Source organism: Leiobunum rupestre, chromosome 1 (assembly GCF_980474605.1).
Source record: "Leiobunum rupestre chromosome 1, qqLeiRupe1.1.hap1, whole genome shotgun sequence".
Lineage (NCBI taxonomy): Eukaryota > Metazoa > Arthropoda > Arachnida > Opiliones > Sclerosomatidae > Leiobunum > Leiobunum rupestre.
In genome coordinates, this window is record NC_143384.1 from 41,426,981 (window position 1) to 41,446,031 (window position 19,051).

Genomic DNA, 19,051 nt, shown 5'->3' on the forward strand with positions numbered 1-19,051 from the left:
TCCATCAGGCTGGGCGATGCAAGTTTCGGATAAAAGTGTGACATTTTCTAAGTTATTGAGTGTTTAATTGATTTAAAAGCAAAACCAGAGTTTTCAATTAATATTTTGGGTGATAAATTTCCCTCAAATAAGATATTCCAAAATATTGATATCAAGTGTAACAGTGATATTTTTAATCTTTTGAAAAAAGTCGATGAATTTAAATTATGTCCTGGAAATGTGGATAAAGATTTGGTAGCATTGTTTAGAAAAAATAATAAGGATGATAGTCAAGATCGTAGGAAGAAAGGTGCCTACAATGATAAACTTAAATCTGTCCATAGCGTCAACTGCTTTCGTTTTATGAAATTCAACAAAACTCAAAAACGTTGTCCGGAGTGTTCAGTTTACAGAGCAGCCTTGCGGAAAATGAGGTTTCGGGCTATGACCAAACATTTAAAAGCCAAGACTGCAGTTAAACGTTCAACAAAGAAAGTAATTGAAATATCAAGAACAAAACGAAACAGACAGTTGATTGAAACTTTATGCAAAGCAAGACTTCAAAAAGAAAATCCGGATTCATTTGTGTCTATAGTATTAAAGGAACAAATAAAGGCAATGACTACATCCAAATATGGTATGAGGTGGGACCGCTCTTTTTTAAACTGGTGTTGTTATGTCAAAAACAAATCAAAAGCCGCTTATGAAGTTATGAGGAAATCGAATATTATACCTATGCCCACGTCCAGAACTTTATACAACCACAGCCACACCATCAATAACTCAAGTGGATTTAATCACGAGAAATTTGTTCAAATGGTTACTGAAACAAAGCTGCATGAACTTCAAGAACACCAAAAATATTTTGTGCTGCTACTAGATGAAATTGATATAAAACCAGATTTGGTAAGCCACAAAAATTCCGGACTATTGACGGGCTTTAAAGACATTTCACCTGAACATAACAAATTGGATGATATTGAGCAAGAAGCAAAAGAATCTTCAAGTCCCCCACTGGCTACCCACATCTTACAATTCATGCTAAGAGGAATTACTACTAATATCAAAATACCTTTTGCGCACTTTCCAACAACCACTGCTACATCTAGCGCATTGTACACAATCATCTGGGACGCTATAAGAAGACTAGAATCGCATGGATTTAGGATTCTCGGTATAGTTGCTGATGGAGCTTCAACCAATCGCAAATTTTTTCACACTTGTCATGCAAATTTTGAAGGAGAAAACGCAAACGTTCCTTACTATACCAAAAATATTTACTCTCTTGATGAAGACCGTCCAATATTCTTTATTTCTGACGCTCCACATCTCATGAAAACTATTCGAAATGCTTTGTTTTCATTAAGTAGGAAAATGTGGAAGAACGGAGAAACAATTAACGCAAAAGTAATTTTTAGGTTATACTACCAACTACTCAGGGATAAAGGAGAATTTAAACACATTCCAAAGTTAACATACTCCCATGTGTTTCTGAGTAATCAATCCAAAATGAAGGTAAGGTATATTAGGTCATAGTAGTTAATTATTAAAATTCTAATATGTACACTTTCCCTTAGGTATCTTATGCCACACAAGTTATCAGTGAAACAGTCGCTTCTGCCATAGAATTGATCTTTAAAAATGATAAGACTAGCCATAAAGAAACTGTGAAATTTCTCAGAACCTTCAATAAATTTTTTGACTTATGTAACGTAAAGAACTGTAGCGAGGCATCTAGATACCTTAAAGAAAATAAAGCTCCTTATTGTTCAGTTAATGATGAAAGACTGAAGGTCAGTTGTCATATTTATGTTAAGTAAAACTTTTGTTAACAGGTATTTTCTCATAGTGGTTAGAAGTTGACCTAATTAATTACTTAAATGATTGGGAAAAAGAAGTTCTAAGCAGACCAGGTGATTTTTCTAAATCAGAAAGACTAAACATGTTGCTTTCTCGGGAAACTATAGAGGGGTTGAAAATGACAGGTACTTAATGAGCCTTACTCTTAATAAAACTTTATATTACATAAATTCTATATTTATTTTATCTAGCTTTATCAACATCAGCGATGGTAAAATTTCTACTAAACAAGGGAGCGTCATATGTTTTAACGCAACATTTAAATCAAGATGTTTTGGAACAGGAGTTTGGGCGACACCGTGCTGCTGGTGGGCGGAATAGTAATCCATCAGTATGGCAATATCAATGCAATATCGATAAACTTAAATCATTGAAAGGATTGGTCCTTGAAGCCATAGGTGGAAATACAAAAATCAATGCATAAATTTGTACTATTTTTAATGCATTTAGGAACCTTTTTATCACAATACTCATTTTTGTTTGACTATGTTACATATATTGCAAATATAAATCTGCATCAGGATCATCATTTAAAAAACTGTAGTCTGAATTACTTGACGGTTGATTTTGTTTAGATGTAAGGAAATCTCTTTTATGAAATTTTTTCTTTGGGGAATTTTCTTTTCCAGATTTGGGGTAGTTTGTTTTTACAGTTTCTTGTTTATTTGTTTCTTTTAACGCTTTTCTTAATGATAATTTCCTCCTGATGGCTTCTTTGTGCAAAAATTGGTATTCCTCCTTGCAATCTTTTACTAAAACCTTGCCCCTTGTATTGAGAAAAACATCTACTAATTTCTGAAACCATTTTTGGTCTCCATTAGTTAATTGTATCCAATCATTTGTTAGCTCCAATATTATTGACTTCATAGCCAGTTCTTTAATGTTCATGCCTCTTTGTTGTGACAAATTGTAGTCATAATAACTATCCGAAATATTTTTAATCTTTTCAAATAATCCTAAACAGTCTTCAGTCGCGATCCTTAATTTTCCTCTACTTAATGCTCGAGTCCACTCTTCATTTGAATTTGACATTGAACAGCTCGTTTTATCTTTAACTAATGCTTTTATTATAAATGGTGGACATTTATGTTCGTGTAATCGCTGAATTACAAAGCCTGCTACATAATGCAACGTATCTAGATTTGTCTTCCGTTCTTCAGCATCCTCGTTGAAATTTTCATATAGAGGAATATTTAATTCTTCTCTTAATTTTGATTCTTTTTGCTTCTTTTTAATACTGATTAAAACTGCATTTTCAACACCAATTTTCAGCTCTAACATTAGTTTGTGGAAATAGTCTTGTAGAAATAAGCTAATACAGAACCTTTTCAAATTGATAGTCATGCAATCGTATGATTCAAGTGTTTCAAATATGGTTTTTAACTGATTACTAATATTTTCATTCATACATATTTTGTGGACTTCCACAAAATAATCCTCACGAGTTTTACTGCTCATCACGTTAGATGTGACAATTGAATTCAAAAAATTGTTCAATGAGTAGAAAGTGGTCTCAAATGACACTTCTTCATAATTAAATAGAACATTGAAGAAAGAAACTGCTTTCAAATGGGAAAAGTCCTTCGATTGTTGCTTCATATATTTCAGAGTGGATTTCAGTGCAGCAATACAAGCATCTATGCAAGAAATAAAATTAATTAAAATTATTTGTCATTATTAAACATTAAGGGTTTTTTACCTTCTCTTTTGGTATTCATCATATTTTTTGAAAACAATTTCATAAAAGTACAATAGATTCTTGGCCGAAATCAAAAAATGTATTTTACAAAACCATGCCGAACTAAAGAAACCTAGGCCCGTAAAAGTACGAAAAAAAAATTATTGAGCAGACGATTTTTAATACCGGAAGTTCCCACGACACCCGAAAGCCGCGGCCAATAGGATCCGACTTTCCATTCCTGGGGTGTATATTCTTTGAACGAGCGAACAACTTAGACAAAAGCCAAAACGGGGCAAAATTCAAGGTCGATGTATAGGTGGGTGAAGTAGATTTAAGATTTATACAAAGACCATGTTAGACTAAGTTGAGCGCTCGAAGCTGAGGGTAGAAATCCCATTTGTTTTACAAATATAAAGTATGTGGACGAACACTCGGCAAACCCTCTGGTAGATCCGAGGGCCGACCCCAGCGACCCACCCTCGGACCCAGCCTTTAAAGCCGAGCTCGGATATTGCCTCTGAGGGCGAAGAGAATTTCGCTGTGATTTTTGTAAATTTGAAAATATTCAAGATTTCTTAAATTTCCCGTAGGAATTTATGAATTTTCTCAAGATTTGTTAAAATTTCAATTCAAATTTACAAATTTTTCATAAGATTTATTAAATTTGAGACATTTGTCTGAATCGATAAAAATTTGAAAATTTGCCAAAACATTTGAGAAATTTGGAGAGATTTTCTAAAATTTAATCAGAAAATTGAAATTTGGAAATTTACAAATCACTGGCGTGTACGAAATTAGAAAGAGTGTCAGACCCCACGGAAATGAGGTGGTGGCAGTGGGCAAATGACCAGTTTATTAATTAAATCGGTGGGGGTTTAGTGGTCCACTGGACCAATTAATTAATTCGAAGTGTTTTATTATTTTTGTGATTTTTTAGTAATTAATAATATAGGAAAAAGTTACAAACGATATTTTACGTTTAATTTAGATAGTTTGTACACTCCAATTCAATTACCCTATTAAAAACGATTGAAAGTTAAAACACCCTATTCTAATGTAGCAGACGACGTGTACTGGTCATGGTCCAGTTTAATTATTCTAGGACAAAGGGGTCACTGGTCACATGTCCACATTAAAAAAAATCCTTATTTCCCCCCCTGTTTGGAAATATGGTTTCTCTCAAACATCGAAGCGGGACTAAGGATAAAATAAGGGGTTAAGGGTGGGTATTTATTGTTCATTAAAATAGGAAAAATTTCGCTTTCTACGCTCCGAAAAACTTGGCAATAGCCGCAGTATTACTAATTTTTATTCGCCGACGAATAGTCGCATAAATAAAAGAATATCCTAACCGGCTATTTTAGATTTTTTAAATTTTAGTGCAGTTGGTAAAAACATAGAAATCTCATAGAATGCTGCCGCCTAGGACCGAGTTGTAAGTTCTTTTGAGTTCCGCGGGAGTTCTTGAGAGTTCGAGGGAGTTTTTTTGAGTTCGAGCAGAGTTCTATAGAGTTAAGGGGAGTTCACAAGAGTTCAAGGGAGTTCATAAGAGTTCCAATACCAAATGTACACCTGAGCTCTTGAGTGCCTTACCCCTCGCCTACGGCCGAGCTTGTAGCCAGTTCATTTTGAACCTTCAGCCAATGAGAGGCCGTATATGAAAAAATCCTCTTTGGGTAAGAGGTGTATAGGTGAGCCTAATTACAGAAAATGGACTCGCGTCAGACTGACACTGAAACGGAAATAACAGTTGATTTATTATCAAGATTCATCATACACTTTTAGCTTAAAGTATTTTGACAGAAAAATTAATGGAATAATAAATCATAAATGGAAACTATTGTTTTACAATGGTCGTTTTTAAGGATCAGTAATTAAAAACAATAATTCTCTAAAAGATGTAACTCAATGGACGCTATTCCTATTTCCACTGAGCGGCGGATTTTTTTAGCTGATGAAGGGAATTGGGAAGCGGACGATATTTTAACAGTTTACAGGCATTTGTTTGTTCTAATTGGTTTTGCATAAAAATGTATGGCAGTCTTCCATTTTAGTAATAGGGACATGGCACTGTGACGTTAGAAAACGTCACCCATGATTTTTCCTATAGGAAAAATTCCTCCCCCAAAATGGCTGGCATTGCCAAGCCTACAGAGTGTCATGTCCCTATTGAAAAACTAGACTGCCATACCTTTTTAATGTAAAACAACAAAACAGTTCTGGTAGCCCGGTTAATGTATCGTCTGCTTCTTCAATTTCCTTCATCAGCTTCCAAAATCCGCCGCTTGGAGGAAATAGGAATAACGTCCATTTAAATTACATTCTTAGAAAACAAATTATTTTTATTCCGTCATCTGATTTACAATATCAACCACTTCTATATATAGGTTGATCCCATAGTTTCCGTCATCATGAAATGGATTAATATTCTGTAGCTCTATTAAATTATTCGGCACAAATTGAATTTCCGGTACTACAACATTATTATCTGATTCAATTGGATTGTTCAGAGTACCTTCAACAATCCATCTTGTACGAAAGAAACATTTTCACATGATTCACGATAAAGGTCGAGTCTATTTCTGAACCACAACATTATTGGTGAATTCCCACTTTCGGTACGTAGTATATGATGGTTAAATTGGTTTCTCATAGTCTGTAACGATAGGTTGATTCTTGGCATGAAAATAAAATGTAGAGCGTATAAATGATTTTCGTTAGTTGAATCTAGTAATCCATTTTCCTCCATGAAAATAAAAATTGCTTTGAAATATGACGACACTAATCGGTTACTTTCGGCCCATAATCGTTCTATTCGTTGGCTATGGACCGATAAACCAGTTATGAAACTACCTCGGCTAACACCTCGTCGTGATAGCATATAACGTGCCACATCTACATTTTCAACTCCTTTATCTCCACGAACACGAGATGGCAAACCATAGTTTTCTACTGCATTGCGAAATAAATCCAAAACAGAAGCTGCGCGGTTATTTGACAAGCACTCTATGTAGATAATAAGGCGACTAAATCCATCGATGCATCCATGCACAACAAATCGCCATTGTATCAGTTTGTGATTGCTATCAATGTGCCTGAAAATGATAATTATATTAATAAAAACAATAATAATGATAAGTGATCGATCCAAAGTTTCCAAAAAAAAACACATTTTTTCCAATATATTATCAGTATATAATGATTCTTTTATTACAGCCGTGAGTGAACAGAGAAAGTAACAGCTAGAGGATTGTACGTTATTTGCAAAACAATATTTAAGGATCGAGGACCCCTTCAACTTTTTAAATTTCCCTGCACAGTGGCGCCAAGCATTCTAAAGGAGCTGCAGTTGTTCCACACCAAATACCTCGGGCTATATTCCGTTTAATTATATTCAAACAATATTAATTTACGGAAATTTAGAACCGTCCCTGTTTCTAGACAAAATATACCTTTCCTCGGAAGAGTTTGTCCACGGATAAATTCGTTTTTAATACGGGCCCATCGAAGAAGGTCAAGGAGGGGGGAGTTCAAATATGAACGATTGAAAATGCTTTTGTAAAGGGCCCTTTTGATATCCTGCGGGGGGGGGGGGGGATTTCTGGTTACGCGATTGAGCCATATTTGAAATTCTCTACGAACTAACTCAAATAGAACCATGGACACTGTATCTCTAAAGAGACGGGCGAAGCCATAGCTTTCACTGTTCAAAATGACTAACCTCTCTCATAGTCCTGGGCACAAATTTGGGATGTGAAGGCCGAATATTGTTCGATTCCCGCCCGATACTATCGTAAATTCATAATAAGACGTATATAGTGAATATTTGTATATTGAGGCGTTAACCATAAGCCTTAGCTTTGGCGCTGCTATCGCGTTTCCACAGACAGACAGACACGGTGATGACCTTGAACATACGGATATCCTGTACTAATTTTTTAAACACGCAACTCAGAAAAAAACTGTTTATTTGGGGGTTGCATACGATTTAGCAAACCTAAATGTTAGTTTCTCTGTACGACTTCACTCATGGGTCTTGGTCATTGGTCATGGGTCTTGGTCATGGTCATTGGTCATGGGTCATGGGTCTTGGTCATTGGTCATGGGTCTTGGTCATTGGTCATGGGTCTTGGTCATTGGTCATGGGTCTTGGTCATTGGTCATGGGTCTTGGTCATTAGTCATGGGCATAAAACCACCATATAAAGAACATAAAGACTTACCAAAGTGCATTTGCACAATGGACATTGTACACCCGGCGTTGAATGGCTTGCCGTCTTCTTAGAGCACGCCCAACTGGATCTAATAATCGAAGTCTTTGCCTAACTCGCTCTCTAGGTGTCCTGATTCCTATAGCTTTAAGTCCACCGATTATGTATTAAGAGTGTTGAAATATGTTCATCTAAAGATTCATCTGAAATACTGTTATCTTCTTCATACTCAACGTATAGTCTGTGACGTTGTAATCCACGACTACTTATTCCTAATGTATCAGCTGTTTGAACCCAATTCATGTTTAGATTTCTTCGACAAAATTGGATCTGTTCATGAGTCACATCACTCCTAGGGCGGCCCACATTGCCTAGCCTCACAACTGGAGCACTGAATGGAACATTTTCAGGTGGAGTCATGTCAGCTACTCGATCAGTTATAAATACTTGCACAGAGGATATATGATGGTATACTATATTCATCATATAAAAAAAATCATCTTCAATCAGGTGCTCTCCAAGTCCTCTGTCCTCAAACATTTCCAGGCTTAGTATTATAGATCCGAAAATATCACGATGTCCTTCTAGGCGCCTCTGATAAACCTCCAGGGCATTTAAATCACATGAATATATATTTTCGTGCATTGCCGTAAGGAAATTCAGGAGCTCATTTAAATAAATAACTGTGTCATCGCAAGTTGTTTTTTTCCACAGTTAGAAAAAAATATATAAAAAACTTTGTTTACACTGCAAAGCATTGCTAGAAACACGTCTTTTAAGTCTGAGATTTGAGTAAAATTTAAGGAAAATTTACTCCAAGATCTGTCTCCGCGAGTACATGTTAATATATATATATATATATATATATTTTGTTTTTGAGTAAAGTAGCACTCGCGCCGAAAAAATCTGGGTGGCAAATTCCAATCTACGTTCTTCTTCAACTAGTTTAGATTTTAGTTTCGTCATTGTTAAGTCATTGTCATCTAAGCGTAGACTCCGTGACACAAATTCATATTCCTTCGGAAGTCCTAATACTGCGAAACCAGCCAACGTAGTTTCTTCTAACTCGAATCCAGCATTCTTGACTTTGTGATATAACGCATTACGTCGTGTTAAATAATCGCCTATGGATTCGTTAGTTTTCTTCTGCGTTAGAACGAAATCCTTCAGTAAAAGTAAGCCGTGCCATGTGTCGAAACTGGTATGTATAGATTTAAGAGTAGCCCATATGTCCTTAGCTCGAGGGCAATCGGCGATGTCATCTAAGCTTTCATCGTTGACGATCATAAAAAATATAGCTTTGGCCTTGTGGTCTAATGACTTCTGAACGGCTGACAAATCAACCCCAAAACCAGGGTCAATGGCATCCCAACAACCCTTTGCTTCTAAAAGTCCCTGCGCCCTCATTGACCAGTGGCGATAATTTTTAGAATTTAACTTTTCAATCCTATATTCATCTCCCATAATTATAGTTCCGTTTATTCACTTCTTCAGACTTATTGTCTCTCGTTGGTTCCAGTTCACTACGTCGTGTCTTTCTCAGAGAATGAAACAATGCCTACCTATTCCAAGATTCGAACAAAGCAAGTCTTAAGCCTCGGCGTCTTCACAGGAGTGCTTTTCTTCACTAAACACTTAACTTTAATGTTGTATTTCTTCTTCAAACAAACATTATAAACGGCCTGGGCCCATAACCTGTTAGTATTTTACTAAAACCTAGAACTTAGGTAGGTAGAAATGTATACAACGAGTTTAAATAAATAAAGACATTTTAATGACGTGAGTCGGCATTTACAACTTCACACGGACTAAATAAAAATACAAACATGAACTACAACAGGGCACGCGAGTACACCAAAATACTCGCTATACTAAATTAATAAATTGTTCTTAATTTCAGTCTAATTTAGAATCTACTACTGACAAATTCTTCATTTTCTCTCGTGATTTTGTCCAGAACTTTGACCGTTAGGGTTTCTATTGCAACCTCTTTTACCAAAACGACATATTCGGCTGGAGCTGGTGTATCTGCTGTTGATATCGGAAGTGGAGTTCTGCTCAGTGCGTCGGTATTCTGATTCTGATGTGTAGCTCCCTTTTTGAACAGAGTTTCGTAAGAATATGCAGCTAGTAGCAATGACCATCGTTGTAGATGAGCAGCTGCTAGTTGAGGAACTTGTTGATTGGCAGCTAGTAGACTCACTAATGGTTGTTGTTCTGTAAGCAAATATGATTTTTTTCCATACATATAATCCCGGAATTTCTTACTCCAAAGATTATTGCCAAAGCTTCCCTATCCAACTGAGAATAATTACTTTCCGTCTTGGTCAAACTTCCGGAAGCGAATGCTATTATGTGCTCGTGCCCATCTATGTTGTGGGAAATAACGGCCCCTACACCTACTGGGGAGGCGTCACATGCTAGAATTACTTGATGTATGGCGTCATAGTGTACCAATCGATCGGAGTCTTTGCAGTTTAAACATTTCCTCATTTCCATCTTTAATTTTTCTGAAGTAAACTGTACAGTGGTGCCAATCTCGTTGCGTTACCTGGTAAAAATCTTGCGTAATAGCTTAGAGAAATGATCGCCGAGATTCTAGATTCGAACAGCCCTTTTACAAGTTAACCTCTGTGTTTGGGCAAAAGTGACATAATTACCAAAAGTGTGACAATCCCTGTACTTTCGTATGCTAAAGGTTTAATGAATGCTCGACTCGAGATCGACGACATAAAAGACTATTTATTGTCATCTCCACAGATCGACGAAAAATAAAATAAAAACTCTTTGACCAGTGCTACTTAGTTCCTCCGTTCCTCACTACGAGGCGTTATTTGTTGGTTTTAACTTCCTTCCCTCCCCAAGGCATACTTTCCCTTCTCCCCTCCCAACTTGTATTTCGCTCGTAACATTCATTACGAAATAGGTCCGATTGACACACTTTTGGTAATTATGTCACTTTTGGTTTGGGTTTATGTTTCTGTCTTGAAACTCTTTTTGTGGATTTGAACGCTGTTGCTGTTTCGTTTCTGGTGTTGAGCGGTTTGAATCCGATGTATACCGTATGAGTTTTCGTCATTGCCATTCTGTTTGCTAAGGATCTGTGTGTTGCGGGTAGCATTCTCCACTGCGAGAAGAATTTTCGTCGCGATCTCCAATGTGAGTTTTCTTTTTATTTCCTCTTCTGCAAACAACCTCTGTTGCATCCGTTCGTCATTTATGCCACAAACTAACCTGCCAAGGATTAGTTCTTCCAAGATCTCGCCTGTTAAATCACAGTTTTTGGTTAACTTGCGGAGTTCGTTGACGTATGTCTGTACTGATTCTCCTTCATGGCGAATGTAACTATTAAAAGGAAAACGCCCGATGATGCGAAAGGGCTTAGGGTTCTAATGCTTTACTAATGATGCCTTTAGTTCATCGTACGTCTTGGTTGAAATGTCAGTTGGCCGGCCCTGACTTCCCTTGTTCCAGTGTATTGTCTTCGACAACGTGCTTTTCTCCCGCATGTGTTTTGCTTTTCTTTTCTTTGTATTCGAATTTTCCGATATTTTTTTGTATTCTGATTCTGTCATCATTGTTATGTTTGTACTTAACATATTAGTTGATAAAGGATGAACTTGTTGAGGGAAAAAATATTGACAGAAGTGATCGCCTAGAAGACTGGAATGGAAGTGCCTCTGATATATTTCCGCTAGAGGAAAGATGGGTCTTTAGCCTCATATATAGATGTAGATATGGGCGCCATCTATACCTCATTTGTTTCATGTATAACATGAACCATCACTACGACGGAGCTCAACATATTTAAATCTAGTGGTACGGAAGCGGTTAATATGAGCATAAAATACTTTGGGATCAGTACCAATTTTAGACATAAGATTGTTATCATACTGTCGCCGAGTATTTCGACCATGATTTGTAAGAGCGTTACGGGCATTTTTATAATTAGAAAGCAGTTGGTGGATGACAGCAGGGCAAGCATTACGCTTCTTTGCACGGAGAACGCGGGACCAATCAGTTGCCTTAAACGCACTCTCGCATGATCAAAATTTGTGTTAGTGTCGAGTTCCGGACTACTTAATTTCTTTCAATTTTTTATATTAGATAGTAGCGGCAATGAGAGTAGCGGGGGTTTCTCTAACTATGCCGTACAGCCAAAGGTAGCGGAGAGAGGATTTTCAGCCCCCTGGATGAATCTTAATACCAATAATAGGCTAACAACATCGGCTGTGCCAACAATTTTTCACATTATTGAAGGTGAAGAAAACACTTCCTCGAGCACTTAAAATGTCTTCTTAATATTTATTGGCAATTAATAAACAAAATATAGCAACGGCTAAACAAGCACCAGAAGAAACTGTGTCAGTCTCATTGGAAGATATTTCAAAGGAAAGCGCATAAAAAACACTAGATCTTCACAACTATACTTTACCTAATTTGTTAAACCGTATTCCATTAGCCTTTACTGAAATTGGTAGATTTTTATTGATAAAATATTACAGTACCTATAGTTAATCCCAATGGGAACAGAACTTTGGATTTAAACCCCGAGTGGTTATTGTCAGCTAAACATATTCGAACTGAACACAGTTATTGCAATCCGAGCAAACACTATAGATCCAATCAAGAAATGCTCTGCTTGTGGAAAGACCAGAAAGAAAAGTTTGGATTTAACTTTTTATTAACAGGAAGAATAAGCCAAGATTTTGTTGAAAATTACTTTAGATCTTTTCGACAAAAAGGAGAAAACTGTGACCACCCAAATCCTCACCAATTTCGCGCTGCATCTGTAAATAACCTAATTTTGATTTGTCTAATTTGTAAAGTTGCGTGGTCTTACGACGCGAAGGTCGATGCTCCGATGAAGACTTTGAAATTCGCAACTCCCTTGAAAGCTCAAACCTGCTTAAACAAAATGTATATCCACAAGTGCTGCGGTGGGTTGAAAACTTCTTGGCGGGTCGCACTTCTCAAGTTCGCGTCAACGGTGAATTTTCGGCAACTTTCCCGGTTCAGAGAGGACTTACTCAGGGCAGCGCCATTAGCCCTATCCTATTCAGTGTCATGCTGGATGGGATTCCTCCGCTCTGCCCAAAGGCGGTCGATCACGGGGAGCACGCGGATGACATTGCCGTCTGGACCAGCGGCTTTGACTGGGGGAATCTTTTCCGGACTATGCAAGTCGTTCTTGACAGGATCACCGACTACGGCGCAAACTCGGGACTAAACTTTCAACCTCTCAAGTGCATTTTTATGACCTTCTCTCGCGACAACGTCTTTCCGGCGGCCCTCATTCTCACACTGGGCCATCAGCCGCTCACTAAGGTATCCACCTACAGGTACCTAGGTGGTCTCTCTTGGATTCCCCATATCGAGGACCTTTCCTCCTCTTCGATGAAGAGACTAAACCTCCTGCGAGTGGTTTCGGGTACCCAGTGGGGCGCAGGTCGTAAGGTTTTGCGGCTTCTAAATACACACCTGGTACGCTCCAGACTGGATTACTCCAGTCCCCTTTACGCGTCGGCGCCCGCTTGTGCCCTCAAGAAACTAGATAAAATTCAAAATGCGGCCCTTCGAGTCATCCTCGGGACTCCACCGTCTTCTCCTATCAGTTTAATGGAGGCCGAAGCGGCCATTCCGCCCTTAAGCAACAGGAGAGACTATATGGACCTAATCACCCTTGCTCCATGTGGGGCGGCGGACACTCCGGACTTCTACCGCACTCTCCTGCGCCGGGACCTTGCTTCCTTGGAGATTTTGGAGCATCGCTTCCCAAAGAACAGGCTGCCTTTTCTACTTAGAGCTTGGCGCCTGGCTCAGGCCTGCAATCTTGATTGGCTTTTCCACGTTACTAATCGACACCTTGTCACTGCGGCGACCCCACCATGGACCCCTCCGTCGGCGACCATCATCTCGCGTTGGCTCACCAGTCCTAAGGATGACAATAACTCCGAACAGTTACGGCAACTGTTTTTCGCAACTCTCGAACCTCACGCGAAGGACGCGATGGTTTTCTACACGGACGGTTCGGCTTCCCCCGATTCAGGGGTCACGGGTGTGGTAATTGTTTCGTGCGCTAGTAATTGCGCAGTGGGAGAGCTAAGAATTCTAGGCAGCCGACTGAAAAACTACCTAAATTATTACACAAGTGGTTTAAAGAACTAGGCGAATGTTTGATTGAATATTTACAAGTTTAATGACATAAATTTAAAAACATTATTACAAGCGCGCGTGAATAAAAATACATATAAATCATTAGTAGTGAGAGTGGTGACCCGTTCCATGAAGCGACCGAAAACAAGTGATTCCAAATTAAATTTTCTTATCAGACGTAATGGGGAGCAAATTTAAAGTTCACATTTATCTGGTCTATTATGTTTTTAACCTTTTTGTACATTAGAGCTAAATATTGAATAACCTTTTTTTTACATTACAAAATAGTTCATATTTATTTAATTTTTAAACCGTACATTAATCGATATTCAAAATAAAAAAAATGGGGAAAACAAATTGGTCGCGTAACTTTTTTACACTGCCCCCAATAATATGCAATATTATTTCAACCTAGTTTCGCGATCTTAACCAATTTCCATAGCATAAAGAAGAGAGGTGGGGCGCTTAATTACACCTTGGAGTAGAGAAGTTGACTGGAGGGGAAAAGAATGTGGGAAGTCTGTAAGCTCAACGTTACCCAGAATCCTTTGCTCCGCGGTAGGGGCGCCTTAGTGTCGCCCTCATTCGGGTTTTTATTGAAATAAAATTGTATATATTTGCCATGCTTTAGTTTTGAAGCTTGGAGTAGTTTAGAATGAACTTTTTATTTCCGATTGTATTAGTTCTTTTTATAATGGATTGTTTTAGTTTAAATTTATTTGGATACCAACATGATCACACGTATATCAAATTTTCAAAAATTATTAAAAAAAATGAAGGTAAATTTTGTTCTATTATCTAATATTGTACTATAAACCAAGGCCTAACAAGTTTTTTTCTCTTTTATAAATTAAAATTATTAATTAAATCACTTTTGCAATTTTTATAACAGCAGTACTTTTTCATTATGAACAATTCTAACTATGTCAATGGCTAAACTATATAATACCGTCTTTAACATGATTTTGATTGTAACAAATTTGCCATTCAAACGTTTAACGGTTTGTTCGGCCTTGGTTCTATAAAATCAAGATCAAATATTCACAACACCCTTGGAAATAACTATCTTTTTCGTCGCTAGAGTAAGGTAAAATGTAGGCCCCTACCAAAAACGCAGTGCATGCTGGGAGGGCTTGGGCCGAATTGATGGGGGAAGAGACTCAATGCTACAGATATGGGAATTTCCCCTCCAGTCAACTTCTCTACTCCAAGATTACACTGCCATTGGAAAGTCTAACCCAGTACGATCTAATATATTTGTCCTTTCGACTCTTAATACCTTCGGTTATTACTCCAAGTCGCCACATGTGTTTTGGTAGATGGTCTTCGAATATTATTACTACATCTCCAGGCTTCATTTCTCTTGGTTTAGATCTTCGGTTCTGGGCGACTGGTAGATCTGATTTGGCCATGTCGACTTGTCTTCTAGTAACCAGGTTGGCCCCTTCCACCAACGGATATTCTGTGGTAATTCAGTTGCCCTCGCTCCCCTCGTTGGGATATCTCCAGGGTTCTGATGACCTGGACAGTGTCGCCAATCTTGTGGTCTGGTTAATCGTAGAATTTCTTCTTTACGATTATGCACAAATGGTTTAGATTGTTCCTTTGGTTCCTTTATCCAATGAAGTGCAATAGTGGAGTCACTCCAAAGAAAAACTGGAAGTTCTTGTGGTTCGAAGACGTTTTTGACTTTGGTAATTAGGCGAGCTGCAAGGAGACATCCCATTAACTCTAATCTGGGAAGAGTTAACGATGTCTGATGTCCAACTGCCGTCGTCGCTGTTTCCAGTGGTTTGGTCTTGGTTTTATCTGTTTTCAAGGGTGCGACTCGAGCCTTTGCTGTTATGAAAGTTACAAGAATCTGTTGTTTGTTGGTAACGTAGCGTATATAGATGACGGCGGCAAAGGCTTTGATACTGGCATCGCAGAACGCGTGAAGTTCTATAGATCTGATTTCGTCCCTTGTGTTGAAGTAACAACGTTCTACAGTGACGTTTTGAATCGACGGAAGTTCTTTGAGCCATTGTAAGTATTCGGCCTTGAGGTCTTCGGCGAGTTCTTTATCCCAGTTAAACTGCGGTTGCCAAAGTTTCTGGAACAACATTTTACCTCTTATTACGTACGGTGACAATAGTCCAATAGGGTCATAAATCTTGGCAACAGTGCTGAGGACATGTCTCTTCGTGGCTCGAATGTCTTGAAGACCTTTAACAAGTTCAGCTACGTCGAAAGAAAATGTGTCGTCTTGGGGATTCCATAACATTCCAAGAATTTTTTGACTACTTGTAGTATTGACTTCGTCCGTACCCATTTCCGCTTCCCATTTCTGTCTGAACTGAGTTGAGTTGAGTTGGAATTCCATTTCCTAAGATTCATGTTCGCGGCTTTAAGAATTCTGGACGCTGATTTTGACTTGTGATAGGCTTGATCGACGTCATCTCCTCCGCTACAGTAGTCGTCGACATAAAGATCGTTGTCCAATGACTTGACGGTTTCTTCGTCGGTTTCACGATATTTCTCGATGTGTAACTTGATGGTCGCGGAAAGAAGAAACGGACTAGAAGTCACTCCAAATGCAACCCTGGACATGCAGAGAACCTCAAACTGATCCTCCTGAACACGTCCATTATTTTCTGTTACCCACAAATACCTTAAACAATTCTTATCTTCATCTGCTATTCCGATTTGAAGGAACGCCTTCTCGATATCTGCAACGACAGCCACGCGATATTTCCGAAATCGCAATACCAGGTTAAGAAGATTTGGATTCTGATTAGGACCGCTAAATAGAAGGTCATTGAGGCTTGGACAACCCTTTTTATGAGCTGACGCATCGAAAACGACCCTGAGTTTAGTCGTTTGGCTAGTGTCTCTGCGAACTGGCTGATGAGGAACGTAATATGTACCGCTGGGTTCTTCATTGGGATTTTCAACTCTTTCGGATATACCCATTCGTAACTGCTCTTCTATGACGGCCTTGTAATCTTGGTACAATATGGGATCACGCTTGAATGTCTGAACCAGTTTCTTCATGCGCATGGTGGCCGTTGGTAAGTTATTCGGTAGTTGTGATCTTGAAACTTTCCATGGAAGCTTGACTATATATCTGCCCCCAACGAACGTTGTCTCCTTCTTGAAGTTCTCGATTACTGCCTGCTCTGAACTATCCTCCTCGACTTCATCTCGGATTCCTAAGGATTCCAGGTCCCAGAAAGATCTCAAGGCGTTTGAAACTTCGGTTTCGACAATGGAAACTGACGTGACGGAAATGCTGTGTGCAGTGACTGGACCGGAACCTGTTGGACCTTGAATGGCCCATCCAAGCTTAGTTTCGACGGCGACAAGTGACCTGGCGATTCGTAGTAAAAATCGGCTCCAATTAGCACGCCAATGCTAGTCATACATGGAGGTTGATAGCTGGGTTCGTCTGCTAGTTGTATATCTCTGGATCGAACGAATGTTTCGACTTCCTCGCAGTTGACTAGGGTAATGGTATTGCATAGGAATGGTACTTCGACTGCAGTTATGGTAATTGATTTTTTTGGGATCTTGACGTTCTGGATGGTAAGACGTACAAGTCTTCTTTTGGCGGTAGTGGGTTTGTCATTTCCAAAGTTACCAATTTGGACGACTTGTTCCCCGACAATAGGAAGGTTAAGTTTGCGTGAATACGATTCTTGAATGAATGACGCTTGGCTACCATTATCCAGTAGGCACCGGACAATTTCACTTGGCTCGGAACTCTCTGGACTTCTGATTAGAGCCTTCGCGGTCTGTAGAAATACGGTCTTCTGTACTCCAGAAATACTACCAACTCCAATGGCCTTGACGCAGGTTTCGTCAGGAGACTTTGATGTATCGTTTTTCGTTGTGGATGCCTTATGAGACGGATTATTGTGACAGATAGAAGCGTTGTGTTTTCCTTTACAAATTCTGCAGGACCTAAAATCGGAATTGCAGGTTTCGCTTTTATGTCTGGTAGACGTACAAAGGTAACACCTTCCCGACGTTTTCACCAGGTGTCGTTTTTCTTCAAGTGTATAGTTGGAGCAATCAACCGTGGCGTGAATATCTGATTTACAAAAAATGCAGTAGACCCTTCTGCGTGTTACGTTGGTGGCAAAGGATGAAGCGCTGGACCACGAAGGAGTCCTTTCGTGCGGTTGTCGGCTTACATCTACCCTGGTAGGCTTGTATTTATCTCTGGTATAAGCTCGCTTGGTTGAACCGGAATTACTTAACATTGCACAGGTTTCGCGTCCCTCCACCTCTTTCTTAAGGAATTCTACTAAAGTATCTATACACCAATCATCATTTCTACCCTGCTCCATACTAAATTTAAGACGAATATCGTCTGGTAAACGACTAACTAAAGCTGGACATAATGCTTCACTATTAGCAGAGATATCTACCCCAATTGCTTTAAGACTCCTTAAATTAGTTTCACATAAATCATATAACTTACGTAAAGCTCTTATATCGGAGGAATCGTCCACGGGATTTGATTTCATTAGACCTTTCATGAGGTCGTTGATTACCAACTTTCTATTATCGTAACGTTCTTCTAATAGTTTTGTTGCAACTTCATAGTTTTCGTTGGTCACTTTAAGTCCCGACAAGGCACCTTTCGCGTCACCGTCCAAATACGATATTAAGTAGTTCATTTTTTCTACTCTGGATAGTCCTTGTCGCTGGTGGATTGTAGCTTGAAATTGACACCAGAAGGCGGGCCACTCCGTGAATTCTCCGCTGAAACGTTGTAGGTGAAGAGTTGGCAATTTCGACTGGTCTCGTGAACTGGCTAATCGATCGTCCTTGCTGTCAGAGTCCTCGTTGGTAATGGTTACTTCTCTTTTGTTGAGCTCCCTTCTAGCTCTATTTCGAATCAGAACAATTCGCTCCTGGTAGTCCTGAACCTCGATTGATTCTTTGATAAGGTTGGGATCGTCTTCCGCTGTGCAGTTTAGTAAGGTCGCAATCCTTTGGTCTACGTCTGAGAGGCTTGCTTCCTTCAATTTAAGTAACGCTAAGTGGTCCTCAATGTCTTCGATGTCTGAGTACGGGTTTTCTACCAGAGCTTTGATGGCGTTGATCATCTTAGTGGTTTTGGTTCTTACTGTGGTTCGCATTCCTTTATATTTGGTCAATTCTGGTGTGTCCGACAT

The 19,051-nt window shown here is 38.9% G+C and overlaps 1 protein-coding gene across 1 annotated transcript; it reads right to left on the reverse strand.

Moving 5' to 3' along the window:
• Window positions 1-15,240: 15,240 nt before the first annotated feature.
• On the reverse strand, window positions 15,241-19,051 carry LOC149962941 (uncharacterized). Its single transcript, XM_090164476.1, has 3 exons — window positions 17,146-19,051; window positions 16,148-17,077; window positions 15,241-16,106 (listed from the first exon to the last, which is right to left on the reverse strand). Exons 1-3 carry the CDS (start codon window positions 19,049-19,051, stop codon window positions 15,241-15,243), a joined length of 3,702 nt encoding a protein of 1,233 aa, XP_090020602.1.

Excerpts from the sequence above, each read along its gene's own strand:
- LOC149962941 (XM_090164476.1), bottom strand. The coding sequence starts at position 19,051 with ATGTCGGACACACCAGAATTGACCAAATATAAAGGAATGCGAACCACA. Across the intron at positions 17,078-17,145 it reads GCACACAGCATTTCCGTCAC|GAATCCGAGATGAAGTCGAG; the intron begins GTCAGTTTCCAT and ends TGGAATCCTTAG. Across the intron at positions 16,107-16,147 it reads AGTCAAAAAATTCTTGGAAT|CTGAACTTGTTAAAGGTCTT; the intron begins GTTATGGAATCC and ends CTTTCGACGTAG.